General features: G+C 48.0%; 1 protein-coding gene across 1 annotated transcript in view; it reads left to right on the top strand.

The window, feature by feature from the left end:
• ddb1 (damage-specific DNA binding protein 1) overlaps nt 1–9505 on the top strand; it is a 96005-nt gene extending 86500 nt beyond the window's left edge. Inside the window, exon 27 of the mRNA XM_079873405.1 lies at nt 9176–9505. Coding sequence (XP_079729531.1) covers nt 9176–9259 — 84 coding nt within the window. The 3' untranslated portion in view covers nt 9260–9505. The remainder of the gene's footprint in view (nt 1–9175) is intronic.
• The last annotated feature ends 5495 nt before the right edge of the window (nt 9506–15000 follow it).

Here is a 15000-nt window from a genome sequence, read left to right on the forward strand (position 1 = left end):
GCTGACACAGGGAAACACACAACACAGCTGACACAGGCAAACACACAACACAGCTGACACAGGGAAACACACAACACAGCCGACACAGGCAAACACACAACACAGCTGACACAGGGAAACACACGACACAGCTGACACAGGGAAACACACGACACAGCTGACACAGGTAAACACACAACACAGCCGACACAGGTAAACACACAACACAGCCGACACAGGGAAACACACAACACAGCTGACACAGGCAAACACACAACACAGCTGACACAGGCAAACACACGACACAGCTGACACAGGCAAACACACAACACAGCTGACACAGGCAAACACACGACACAGAAACACACAGGGAAACACACGACACAGGGAAACACACGACACAGCCGACACAGGCAAACACACAACACAGCCGACACAGGGAAACACACAGCACAGCCGACACAGGGAAACACACGACACAGCCGACACAGGCAAACACACGACACAGCCGACACAGGGAAACACACGACACAGCCGACACAGGTAAACACACGACACAGCTGACACAGGGAAACACACAACACAGCTGACACAGGGAAACACACAACACAGCTGACACAGGCAAACACACAACACAGCTGACACAGGCAAACACACGACACAGAAACACACAGGGAAACACACGACACAGGGAAACACACGACACAGCCGACACAGGCAAACACACAACACAGCCGACACAGGGAAACACACAGCACAGCCGACACAGGGAAACACACGACACAGCCGACACAGGGAAACACACGACACAGCCGACACAGGGAAACACACGACACAGCCGACACAGGCAAACACACAACACAGCCGACACAGGCAAACACACGACACAGCCGACACAGGGAAACACACAACACAGCCGACACAGGGAAACACACGACACAGCCGACACAGGGAAACACACGACACAGCCGACACAGGGAAACACACAACACAGCCGACACAGGGAAACACACAACACAGCCGACACAGGCAAACACACAACACAGCCGACACAGGCAAACACACAACACAGCTGACACAGGGAAACACACGACACAGCTGACACAGGGAAACACACGACACAGCTGACACAGGTAAACACACAACACAGCTGACACAGGCAAACACACAACACAGCTGACACAGGCAAACACACGACACAGAAACACACAGGGAAACACACGACACAGGGAAACACACGACACAGCCGACACAGGCAAACACACAACACAGCCGACACAGGGAAACACACAGCACAGCCGACACAGGGAAACACACGACACAGCCGACACAGGCAAACACACGACACAGCCGACACAGGGAAACACACGACACAGCCGACACAGGCAAACACACGACACAGCCGACACAGGCAAACACACGACACAGCCGACACAGGCAAACACACGACACAGCAGACACAGGGAAACACACGACACAGCCGACACAGGCAAACACACAACACAGCCGACACAGGGAAACACACGACACAGGCAAACACACGACACAGCCGACACAGGGAAACACACGACACAGCCGACACAGGCAAACACACGACACAGCCGACACAGGGAAACACACGACACAGCCGACACAGGCAAACACACGACACAGCCGACACAGGGAAACACACGACACAGCCGACACAGGCAAACACACGACACAGCCGACACAGGCAAACACACGACACAGCCGACACAGGCAAACACACGACACAGCCGACACAGGCAAACACACGACACAGCCGACACAGGCAAACACACGACACAGCCGACACAGGCAAACACACGACACAGCCGACACAGGGAAACACACGACACAGCCGACACAGGGAAACACACAACACAGCTGACACAGGGAAACACACAACACAGCTGACACAGGGAAACACACGACACAGCCGACACAGGGAAACACACAACACAGCCGACACAGGCAAACACACGACACAGCCGACACAGGGAAACACACAACACAGCCGACACAGGGAAACACACGACACAGCCGACACAGGCAAACACACGACACAGCCGACACAGGCAAACACACGACACAGCCGACACAGGGAAACACACGACACAGCCGACACAGGGAAATACACGACACAGCCGACACAGGCAAACACACGACACAGCCGACACAGGCAAACACACGACACAGGGAAACACACGACACAGCCGACACAGGGAAACACACAACACAGCTGACACAGGCAAACACACGACACAGCCGACACAGGCAAACACACGACACAGGGAAACACACGACACAGCCGACACAGGGAAACACACAACACAGCTGACACAGGCAAACACACGACACAGCCGACACAGGCAAACACACGACACAGGGAAACACACGACACAGCCGACACAGGGAAACACACGACACAGCCGACACAGGCAAACACACGACACAGCCGACACAGGTAAACACACGACACAGGGAAACACACGACACAGCCGACACAGGGAAACACACGACACAGCCGACACAGGCAAACACACGACACAGCCGACACAGGCAAACACACGACACAGGGAAACACACGACACAGCCGACACAGGGAAACACACGACACAGCCGACACAGGCAAACACACGACACAGGGAAACACACGACACAGCCGACACAGGGAAACACACGACACAGCCGACACAGGCAAACACACGACACAGCCGACACAGGCAAACACACGACACAGCCGACACAGGGAAACACACGACACAGCCGACACAGGGAAACACACGACACAGCCGACACAGGGAAACACACGACACAGCCGACACAGGGAAACACACGACACAGCCGACACAGGGAAACACACGACACAGCCGACACAGGTAAACACACGACACAGGGAAACACACGACACAGCCGACACAGGCAAACACACGACACAGGGAAACACACGACACAGCCGACACAGGCAAACACACGACACAGCTGACACAGGCAAACACACGACACAGGGAAACACACGACACAGCCGACACAGGGAAACACACGACACAGCCGACACAGGGAAACACACGACACAGCTGACACAGGCAAACACACGACACAGGGAAACACACGACACAGCCGACACAGGGAAACACACGACACAGCCGACACAGGGAAACACACGACACAGCTGACACAGGCAAACACACGACACAGGCAAACACACGACACAGGGAAACACACGACACAGGGAAACACACGACACAGCCGACACAGGCAAACACACGACACAGGGAAACACACGACACAGCCGACACAGGCAAACACACAACACAGCCGACACAGGCAAACACACGACACAGCCGACACAGGCAAACACACGACACAGGGAAACACACGACACAGCCGACACAGGGAAACACACAACACAGCTGACACAGGCAAACACACGACACAGCCGACACAGGCAAACACACGACACAGGGAAACACACGACACAGCCGACACAGGGAAACACACAACACAGCTGACACAGGCAAACACACGACACAGCCGACACAGGCAAACACACGACACAGGGAAACACACGACACAGCTGACACAGGGAAACACACGACACAGCCGACACAGGCAAACACACGACACAGCCGACACAGGTAAACACACGACACAGGGAAACACACGACACAGCCGACACAGGGAAACACACGACACAGCCGACACAGGCAAACACACGACACAGCCGACACAGGCAAACACACGACACAGGGAAACACACGACACAGCCGACACAGGGAAACACACGACACAGCCGACACAGGCAAACACACGACACAGCCGACACAGGCAAACACACGACACAGGGAAACACACGACACAGCCGACACAGGGAAACACACGACACAGCCGACACAGGCAAACACACGACACAGCCGACACAGGGAAACACACGACACAGCCGACACAGGCAAACACACGACACAGCCGACACAGGGAAACACACGACACAGCCGACACAGGGAAACACACGACACAGCCGACACAGGGAAACACACGACACAGCCGACACAGGGAAACACACGACACAGCCGACACAGGTAAACACACGACACAGGGAAACACACGACACAGCCGACACAGGCAAACACACGACACAGGGAAACACACGACACAGCCGACACAGGCAAACACACGACACAGCTGACACAGGCAAACACACGACACAGGGAAACACACGACACAGCCGACACAGGGAAACACACGACACAGCCGACACAGGGAAACACACGACACAGCTGACACAGGCAAACACACGACACAGGGAAACACACGACACAGGGAAACACACGACACAGCCGACACAGGGAAACACACGACACAGCCGACACAGGGAAACACACGACACAGCTGACACAGGCAAACACACGACACAGGCAAACACACGACACAGGGAAACACACGACACAGGGAAACACACGACACAGCCGACACAGGCAAACACACGACACAGGGAAACACACGACACAGCCGACACAGGCAAACACACGACACAGCCGACACAGGGAAACACACGACACAGCCGACACAGGGAAACACACGACACAGCTGACACGGGCAAACACACGACACAGCTGACACAGGTAAACACACGACACAGCCGACACAGGGAAACACACGACACAGCCGACACAGGGAAACACACGACACAGCCGACACAGGCAAACACACGACACAGCCGACACAGGGAAACACACGACACAGCTGACACAGGGAAACACACGACACAGCCGACACAGGGAAACACACGACACAGCCGACACAGGCAAACACACGACACAGCCGACACAGGGAAACACACGACACAGCCGACACAGGGAAACACACGACACAGCCGACACAGGCAAACACACAACACAGCTGACACAGGGAAACACACGACACAGCTGACACAGGGAAACACACGACACAGCCGACACAGGGAAACACACGACACAGCCGACACAGGTAAACACACAACACAGCCGACACAGGGAAACACACAACACAGCCGACACAGGCAAACACACAACACAGCCGACACAGGGAAACACACGACACAGCCGACACAGGGAAACACACGACACAGCCGACACAGGCAAACACACGACACAGCCGACACAGGGAAACACACGACACAGCCGACACAGGGAAACACACGACACAGCCGACACAGGTAAACACACAACACAGCTGACACAGGGAAACACACGACACAGCTGACACAGGGAAACACACGACACAGCCGACACAGGGAAACACACGACACAGCTGACACAGGGAAACACACGACACAGCCGACACAGGGAAACACACGACACAGCCGACACAGGGAAACACACGACACAGGCAAACACACGACACAGCCGACACAGGCAAACACACGACACAGCCGACACAGGCAAACACACGACACAGCCGACACAGGGAAACACACGACACAGCCGACACAGGCAAACACACAACACAGCTGACACAGGTAAACACACAACACAGCTGACACAGGGAAACACACGACACAGCCGACACAGGGAAACACACGACACAGCCGACACAGGGAAACACACGACACAGCTGACACAGGGAAACACACGACACAGCCGACACAGGGAAACACACAGCACAGCCGACACAGGGAAACACACGACACAGCCGACACAGGGAAACACACGACACAGCCGACACAGGGAAACACACGACACAGCCGACACAGGGAAACACACGACACAGCCGACACAGGCAAACACACGACACAGCCGACACAGGGAAACACACGACACAGCCGACACAGGGAAACACACGACACAGCCGACACAGGCAAACACACGACACAGCCGACACAGGGAAACACACAGGACAGCCGACACAGGGAAACACACGACACAGCCGACACAGGGAAACACACAGCACAGCCGACACAGGGAAACACACAGCACAGCCGACACAGGGAAACACACGACACAGCCGACACAGGGAAACACACGACACAGCCGACACAGGGAAACACACGACACAGCCGACACAGGGAAACACACGACACAGCCGACACAGGGAAACACACGACACAGCCGACACAGGCAAACACACAGCACAGCCGACACAGGTAAGCACACGACACAGCCGACACAGGGAAACACACGACACAGCCGACACAGGGAAACACACGACACAGCCGACACAGGCAAACACACGACACAGCCGACACAGGCAAACACACGACACAGCCGACACAGGCAAACACACGACACAGCCGACACAGGTAAGCACACGACACAGCCGACACAGGGAAACACACGACACAGCCGACACAGGCAAACACACGACACAGCCGACACAGGTAAGCACACGACACAGCCGACACAGGGAAACACACGACACAGCCGACACAGGGAAACACACGACACAGCCGACACAGGGAAACACACGACACAGCCGACACAGGGAAACACACGACACAGCCGACACAGGGAAACACACGACACAGCCGACACAGGCAAACACACGACACAGCCGACACAGGTAAGCACACGACACAGCCGACACAGGGAAACACACGACACAGCCGACACAGGCAAACACACGACACAGCCGACACAGGCAAACACACGACACAGCCGACACAGGCAAACACACGACACAGCCGACACAGGCAAACACACGACACAGCCGACACAGGGAAACACACGACACAGCCGACACAGGGAAACACACGACACAGCCGACACAGGGAAACACACGACACAGCCGACACAGGGAAACACACGACACAGCCGACACAGGGAAACACACGACACAGCCGACACAGGGAAACACACGACACAGCCGACACAGGCAAACACACGACACAGCCGACACAGGGAAACACACGACACAGCCGACACAGGTAAGCACACGACACAGCCGACACAGGCAAACACACGACACAGCCGACACAGGCAAACACACGACACAGCCGACACAGGTAAGCACACGACACAGCCGACACAGGGAAACACACGACACAGCCGACACAGGGAAACACACGACACAGCCGACACAGGGAAACACACGACACAGCCGACACAGGGAAACACACGACACAGCCGACACAGGCAAACACACGACACAGCCGACACAGGTAAGCACACGACACAGCCGACACAGGGAAACACACGACACAGCCGACACAGGCAAACACACGACACAGCCGACACAGGCAAACACACGACACAGCCGACACAGGCAAACACACGACACAGCCGACACAGGCAAACACACGACACAGCCGACACAGGGAAACACACGACACAGCCGACACAGGGAAACACACGACACAGCCGACACAGGGAAACACACGACACAGCCGACACAGGGAAACACACGACACAGCCGACACAGGGAAACACACGACACAGCCGACACAGGGAAACACACGACACAGCCGACACAGGGAAACACACGACACAGCCGACACAGGCAAACACACGACACAGCCGACACAGGCAAACACACGACACAGCCGACACAGGCAAACACACGACACAGCCGACACAGGCAAACACACGACACAGCCGACACAGGGAAACACACGACACAGCCGACACAGGCAAACACACGACACAGCCGACACAGGGAAACACACGACACAGCCGACACAGGGAAACACACGACACAGCCGACACAGGCAAACACACGACACAGCCGACACAGGCAAACACACGACACAGCCGACACAGGGAAACACACACAGGGAAACACACGACACAGCCGACACAGGCAAACACACAACACAGCCGACACAGGGAAACACACACAGGGAAACACACGACACAGCCGACACAGTCGAACACACGACACAGCCGACACAGGGAAACACACGACACAGGGAAACACACGACACAGCCGACACAGGGAAACACACGACACAGCCGACACAGGGAAACACACGACACAGCCGACACAGGGAAACACACAGCACAGCCGACACAGGGAAACACACGACACAGCCGACACAGGTAAACACACAACACAGCTGACACAGGCAAACACACAACACAGCCGACACAGGCAAACACACGACACAGCCGACACAGGGAAACACACAGCACAGCCGACACAGGGAAACACACAGCACAGCCGACACAGGGAAACACACAGCACAGCCGACACAGGGAAACACACGACACAGCCGACACAGGGAAACACACGACACAGCCGACACAGGGAAACACACGACACAGCTGACACAGGGAAACACACGACACAGCTGACACAGGGAAACACACGACACAGCCGACACAGGGAAACACACAGCACAGCCGACACAGGGAAACACACGACACAGCTGACACAGGGAAACACACAGCACAGCCGACACAGGTAAACACACAACACAGCTGACACAGGGAAACACACGACACAGCCGACACAGGGAAACACACGACACAGCCGACACAGGGAAATGCACAACACAGCTTTTGTTTTGTTGTTTTAAAAGACCATCAAGCGGTATCTCTGGTCGTAATCAGTCCTTCACTGACCGATCAGCGTTCATTAGCAGAATGCTAGCGTGTTATGTGCAACAACAACTCAACCTGTCAGAAATCGAAAGGACATAAGTACTCGTTCATTCAACTTTCGACCTATAACCCATGTTGAACTTGCAAAACCTACAATCAAATCTGAGATTTCTCAACGGCGATCGGGTGAAAGAGACATATTTAGCCGTCTAGCTCCATAGACCCCCATTCATTCTGCACTCATGGGCGATCGCCCCCAGTGGAGCTCTGGTGGAACTACAACCAACATTCGGTACAATAGGACTTAATAGGGAGTGGCCAGGCTCTCCGTAGACGGGCTCTGGTTCTTGATAGATATTTTGTCTAAAGTTGAAGAAATTGGGCAGAAACATTGACTGAAGTTTTCAGACGCCATTGTTTTTCTTCAACTCAACTTTCACGGGATCACGCACAGAATTGTGGGATATTATAAGCAGCATATAGTGCATTAAAGTCATGCTGGAAAGATCATATCGATGAGTTGAATCACAGGAAAGGTGTAATTACGGATGCGAAACTGAACTTTCTTTGAGTTTCACGTTTCTTTCAGTGAGAAAACACTAACATGATGTGTGTGATTCATACGATGCTTTTATATGCACTTTTGTTATATGCTTATGTTCGTGTGTGTGTTGCAGATCGACGACGGCAGTGGAATGAAGCGTGAAGCCACGGTGGACGAGGTGATTAAGATCGTGGAGGAACTGACGCGGATCCACTAGCCAATCACAGCGTCTCAGACCTGTACATAGCTATACATAAATCAGAGGGTGTGTGTGTGTGTGTGTGCTTCACTCCTGTAGAATGAATTGAGTCCCTCACAGCCTCATGTTCTCGCAGCATTCGTCCTGTGAGCATCGAAGAACCATCACTGTCCAATACTGATCTGCTAGCTTAGTGAAGCGTTTGCCATTGTGATGTTTCTCTGTTCCTTCATTTGTTTTAATAAAGTTTCCTTCAGTACTTTGGGCCTGTTGCGTTTATGAAGCGTGTGTGTGGGGGGGCTTTTAATAAAAGCACATTACAAATAAAAATGAGTTCAGTCGTAATATTATATGGTCTCTCTCTGCTGAATGATGTAATATGCCGTCAGCGGGTGTTATTGTGCAGTAAACCCAGACTCAGAGCCTGACTGTACATTATCCTGCAGATTACATGGCTACTTACTTCATAAATAAATAAATGACATGAAATATTGATTTGAGTGAGCATGATTTTATTATGAGCAGAAAGAGAGCGCGGGTGATACGAGACACATGAAACTTGAACAGCGATGTAGGAAATCAAGAGTTGAGCATCATTAGACTCCAGAAGGCCAGCGCTGACACTGACCAATCACAATCTGGATGCATGTCATATAATAATGGATGCATGTCATATAATAATGGATGCATGTCATATAATAATGAATGCATTTCATATAATAATGGATGCATGTCATATAATGATAAATGTCATATAATAATGGATGAATGTCATTGGATGAATGTCATATAATAATGGATGAATGTCATATAATAATGGATGAATGTCATATAATAATGGATGAATGTCATATAATAATGAATGTCATATAATAATGAATGCATTTCATATAATAATGGATGCATGTCATAATAATGAATGCATTTCATATAATAATGGATGCATGTCATATAATAATGGATGAATGTCATATAATAATGAATGCATGTCATATAATAATGGATGAATATCATATAATAATGGATGCATGTCATATAATGGATGAATGTCATATAATAATGGATGAATGTCATATAATAATGAATGCATTTCATATAATAATGGATGCATGTCATATAATAATGGATGAATGTCATATAATAATGGATGCATGTCATATAATAATGAATGCATTTCATTTAATAATGGATGAATGTCATATAATAATGAATGCATGTCATATAATAATGGATGAATGTCATATAAGAATGGATGCTTGTCATATAATAATATAATAACTCGATCTTAGTGCTGCATTTGACACTATCGTCCACAACATTATTTTAAATAGACTCGAAAATGATGTTGGCATTAGTGGAATTGCACTAGCATGGTTTAAATCATACTCATCTGACCGTTATCAGTTTGTAGCAGTAAATGAAGAGATGTCTCATCGATCACAAGTTCAGTATGGCGTACCACAAGGCTCAGTACTAGGACCGCTGCTGTTCACTCTGTACATGCTACCATTAGGAGATATCATTAGGAAGCATGGCATTAGTTTTCACTGTTATGCCGATGATACTCAGCTCTATATTTCTTCACGCCCTAACGAAACTTACCAATTCACAAAATTAACAGAATGCATAGCTGATATAAAAAACTGGATGACTCGTAATTTCCTACTTCTAAATTCTGAAAAAACAGAGATTCTAATTATTGGACAAAAAACGTCCTCACATAATAACCTAGAATACTGTCTAACACTTGATGGCTGCTCTGTTAAGTCTTCGTCATCGGTTAGGAACCTGGGTGTGTGTGTGTGTGTGTATATGTGTGTGTGTGTGTGTGTGTGTGGGTGTGTGTGTGTGTGGGTGTGCTCTTTGATACCAATCTTTCATTTTGAAAGTCACTAGAAAGTGTCTAGTATCTGTAAAACCTCATTCTTCCATCTTAAAAATATATCTAAATTACGCCATATGCTCTCAATGACAAATGCGGAACAATTAGTTCATGCGTTCATGACCTCAAGGCTAGATTATTGTAATGCTCTACTGGGTGGCTGCCCTGCACGCTTAATAAACAAACTACAGCTGGTCCAAAACGCAGCAGCTCGAGTTCTTACCAGAACCAGGAAGTATGACCATATTAGCCCGGTTCTGTCAACACTGCACTGGCTCCCTATTAAACATCGTATAAATTTTTAAATATTGCTGATTACTTACAAAGCACTAAATGGTTTAGCTCCGCAGTACTTGAGCGAGCTCTTAACGCATTATAGTCCTTCACGTCTATTGCGATCTCAAAATTCCGGCCAGTTGATAATACCTAGAATATCTAAATCGACTGCTGGCGGTAGATCCTTCTCCTATTTAGCACCAAAACTCTGGAACAGTCTTCCTAACATTGTCCGGGAAGCAGACACACTCTGTCAGTTCAAAGCCAGACTAAAGACACATCTCTTTGACCTAGCATTCACATAACACATTATAGACTTCTATAATTCCATATTAGGCTGCATAGATCAGGTCAGCCGGAACCGGGAACACTTCCCATAAATCCTGATGTACTCGTTATGTCATAAGAAGAATGGCGTCTACGCTAATATTAGTCTCTCTGTTTATACCGAGGTTTACTGCAGTCCGTCGGATCCAGATCTGATGAAGGACCAGCGCCAGGACGCGACGACAATGCAGTCCTGAAGTGTCAACCAGTCTCTCCGTTTCCTGAAGTGAGGTGGACCCTGGCCGTATCCAGATCAGGTGGTGGACCTGCACCTGGACCCATCCATGACGCATCCCTGAAGTGCCAGCCTCATCAGCCCTGTGAAGGCCTCATCGACACGACCAATCTGACCTCTGACCTGTAATGCTGCCTGGATCATAATCATACACTGTTCATTCGTTGGCCAGAGGAGAACTGACCAACTGAGTCTGGGTTCTCTCAAGGTTTTTTTATCCATTCTGTCACTGATGGAGTTTTGGTTCCTTGCCACTGTTGCCTTGGCTTTTGGCTTGCTTAGTTGGGGACATTTAATATTCAACAATATTATTGATCTGCCTTATTATGGGTGGACGATGATGCAATTTTCGGTAACACTTTACAATACGGGTGCACTAATCTCCATTAATTCATGCTTAACTAATGCACAGATAATCATGTGTTAATGTATGACTCATGAAGAACTAAACCATTAATTAATGATTACTGCATCAGCAACTAATAAAGATTCTAAATGATTAATAGATTAAATAATAAATGAATTGTTATTAATTAAATGTGTCATAATGTATTAATTCCTTAATAACTTATTTTATTAACTAAAAGTGTAAATTAATGTGTTAATTACCACAGTTTGTCAAAGCAATGTACTTCAACTTCCAGCTGTCTGCTTTAATTAATCATTAACTAATTATTTGCAAATGTATCATGTTATGACTTTACTTGTTGAGGCACATGACTATTAACTAATTGTTACGTAATATGCATATACATTATGACACATTTAATTAATAACAATTCATTTATTACTTAATCTATTAATCATTTAGAATCTTTATTAGTTGCTGATGCATTAATCATTAATTAATGGTTTAGTTCTTCATGAGTCATACATTAACACATGATTATCTGTGCATTAGTTAAGCATGAATTAATGCAGATTAGTGCACCCGTATTGTAAAGTGTTACCCAATTTTCTTCTAGAAACAAACTTTGTTGTATTATTTTCATGTTATAAATGTGAAGCTGCTTTGATACAATCTGTATTGTAAAAAGCGCTATATAAATAAAGGTGACTTGACTTGACATGAATGTCATATAATAATGGATGCATGTCATATAATAATTGATGCATGTCATATAATAATAAATGTATGTCGTATAATAATAAATGCATGTGTAGTGGGATTGCCCCTTTAAGAATAGTCTGCGTGGCCCCTTTAAAAATCGCGCACGGATTGCATTAAGTGGGTGGGGTACGTCAGGTAATCAAGTAGCTATACAGATACAGGTGAGAGTTCGTTTCCTTATGACATTGTACCGATGTGACCTGTTTGTGTAGGTCTTGTCACGATGTGACCTGTTTGTGATCTTGTATCTCCTTCATTCCTCGGGAAAGGTAGGTTTTATTAAACTGGTGGCTCATAGACGGGAGGGAATTATAAATTTAGAATACGGGTGTTCGTGGGAATTTAACTTAATTCACATGATTGATTAACGTGATTGTTTGGTGTAATTTTAGATTAGTCGGGTGCGTCCAGGCATTGTTAGTGAGCATGTGTGAGTGAGTATCTTATACGTGAAAGGTAATATTATTTTTCCCTTACCCTGTTTGTTTGATTACAAATCTGAGAGGAGTGGGGAGGGAGAAGAAAGCAAACGAAAATGTCTATTTGTTTTTCAGAAGTTGCCAGCTGCTGCTTTGCTGCGGCTTAAATAGCGGTTCCAGTTTGGGTCGCGGGATGATTCAATGAACGCTCGCGTTTGCATTGAACGTGTTCTATTGCCTGTGTACGACGCTCACGTTGGATGCGCTGTAAACCCGTGGTCTGTGATTCTGGCGCCACCTGGTGTCATTCACCTCGCTGGCGTAATTTTATTGATTTGTGTTTATTCGTGGTCTGCGTATTTTGTTTAAGTGTGTGTGCAATATAATTTAATTGAAATTGTTTTGTTTGCTTTATTGTATTATTATTAGGTTTGTTTATTAATCAATTCAGTTATTTTGTTTATTTTGGGTTGGGTGTATTATTTCTTTGTCTTGCTTTACATTGATACTGCTCCATTACAGAGCTGATTAATTGTTTTATTTGTTCTTTTGTTCTTTTTGACTTTAGTTTATTTGGTGGGTGTTGAGTGGGTTTAAATAATTATTGTATGTTTTGGTTGGTTTGAAGTGTTTGATTTGTATTTTGTTTTATTATTTGAGCAGTGAAATGTTGTATGCAAAGATATAACACCGAAGAAAGAAACCAACTTATTTATTGTCTTTTTTTTTTGTGAATTGTTCTTTTGTTAGTACATTCTTTTTTGTGTGTGTGTGTGTTTGGCCAGTGTATGGGTGGCCGGCCCATGTGAACCGATTAAAACGAAGCCCATTGGGCTGATTCATTCACATTGATTAAAGTGATTTTATCACTGATGTTGAGCTCAACGTGTTTTTAGTAACTAATTGATAAATAAAATCGTAATCTGTGGTTTTGTCTCTGCTCGTCCTTTTCCTTTAGTGGAAAGCCTGTTTGGGGAGGCTTGAAAATTTTGGGTCTTCTTGAGTACAGGCCTTACTAGTGTAAGTTGATCGTGTCATACGGTCACACATGTCATATAATAATAAATGTATGTCATATAATAATTACATGCATGCCATATAATAGATGAATGCGGTGCACCAGCTGTGCGAAAGTTACAACGTAGCCTAGTTTTGACGTAAATGGGCACTAAGATACAACTTACGCACTACTAAATATTTTTGCATTGCACCATTAAACTTAGTTGTTGTATAAACTAAATATTTACAGAAGCCTCTGATCAGGAGTAATGGCTGGAATAAAATAGCATCAACAAGCAAAATTGGCTCTCGCCGCCCTGCCAACGACGCCGTATAAAGGTTTGTGGACGCTCTGACGTAGATCTAATGCTTGGTCTTTTTTTAAACTTTATTTAAAGGGGCCGCAAAGCATGTTGGTCGTTATTTTTGGAGACTGACCAAGTAGGGTATAAGTTCTCGGCGTTCTCACTGGTTCGCGTTTTTGAAGTTTGCGCAGAAAGAACTTAGGAG

Source organism: Squalius cephalus, assembly GCF_949319135.1.
Source record: "Squalius cephalus genome assembly, chromosome: 6".
NCBI classification, from domain to species: Eukaryota; Metazoa; Chordata; class Actinopteri; order Cypriniformes; family Leuciscidae; genus Squalius; species Squalius cephalus.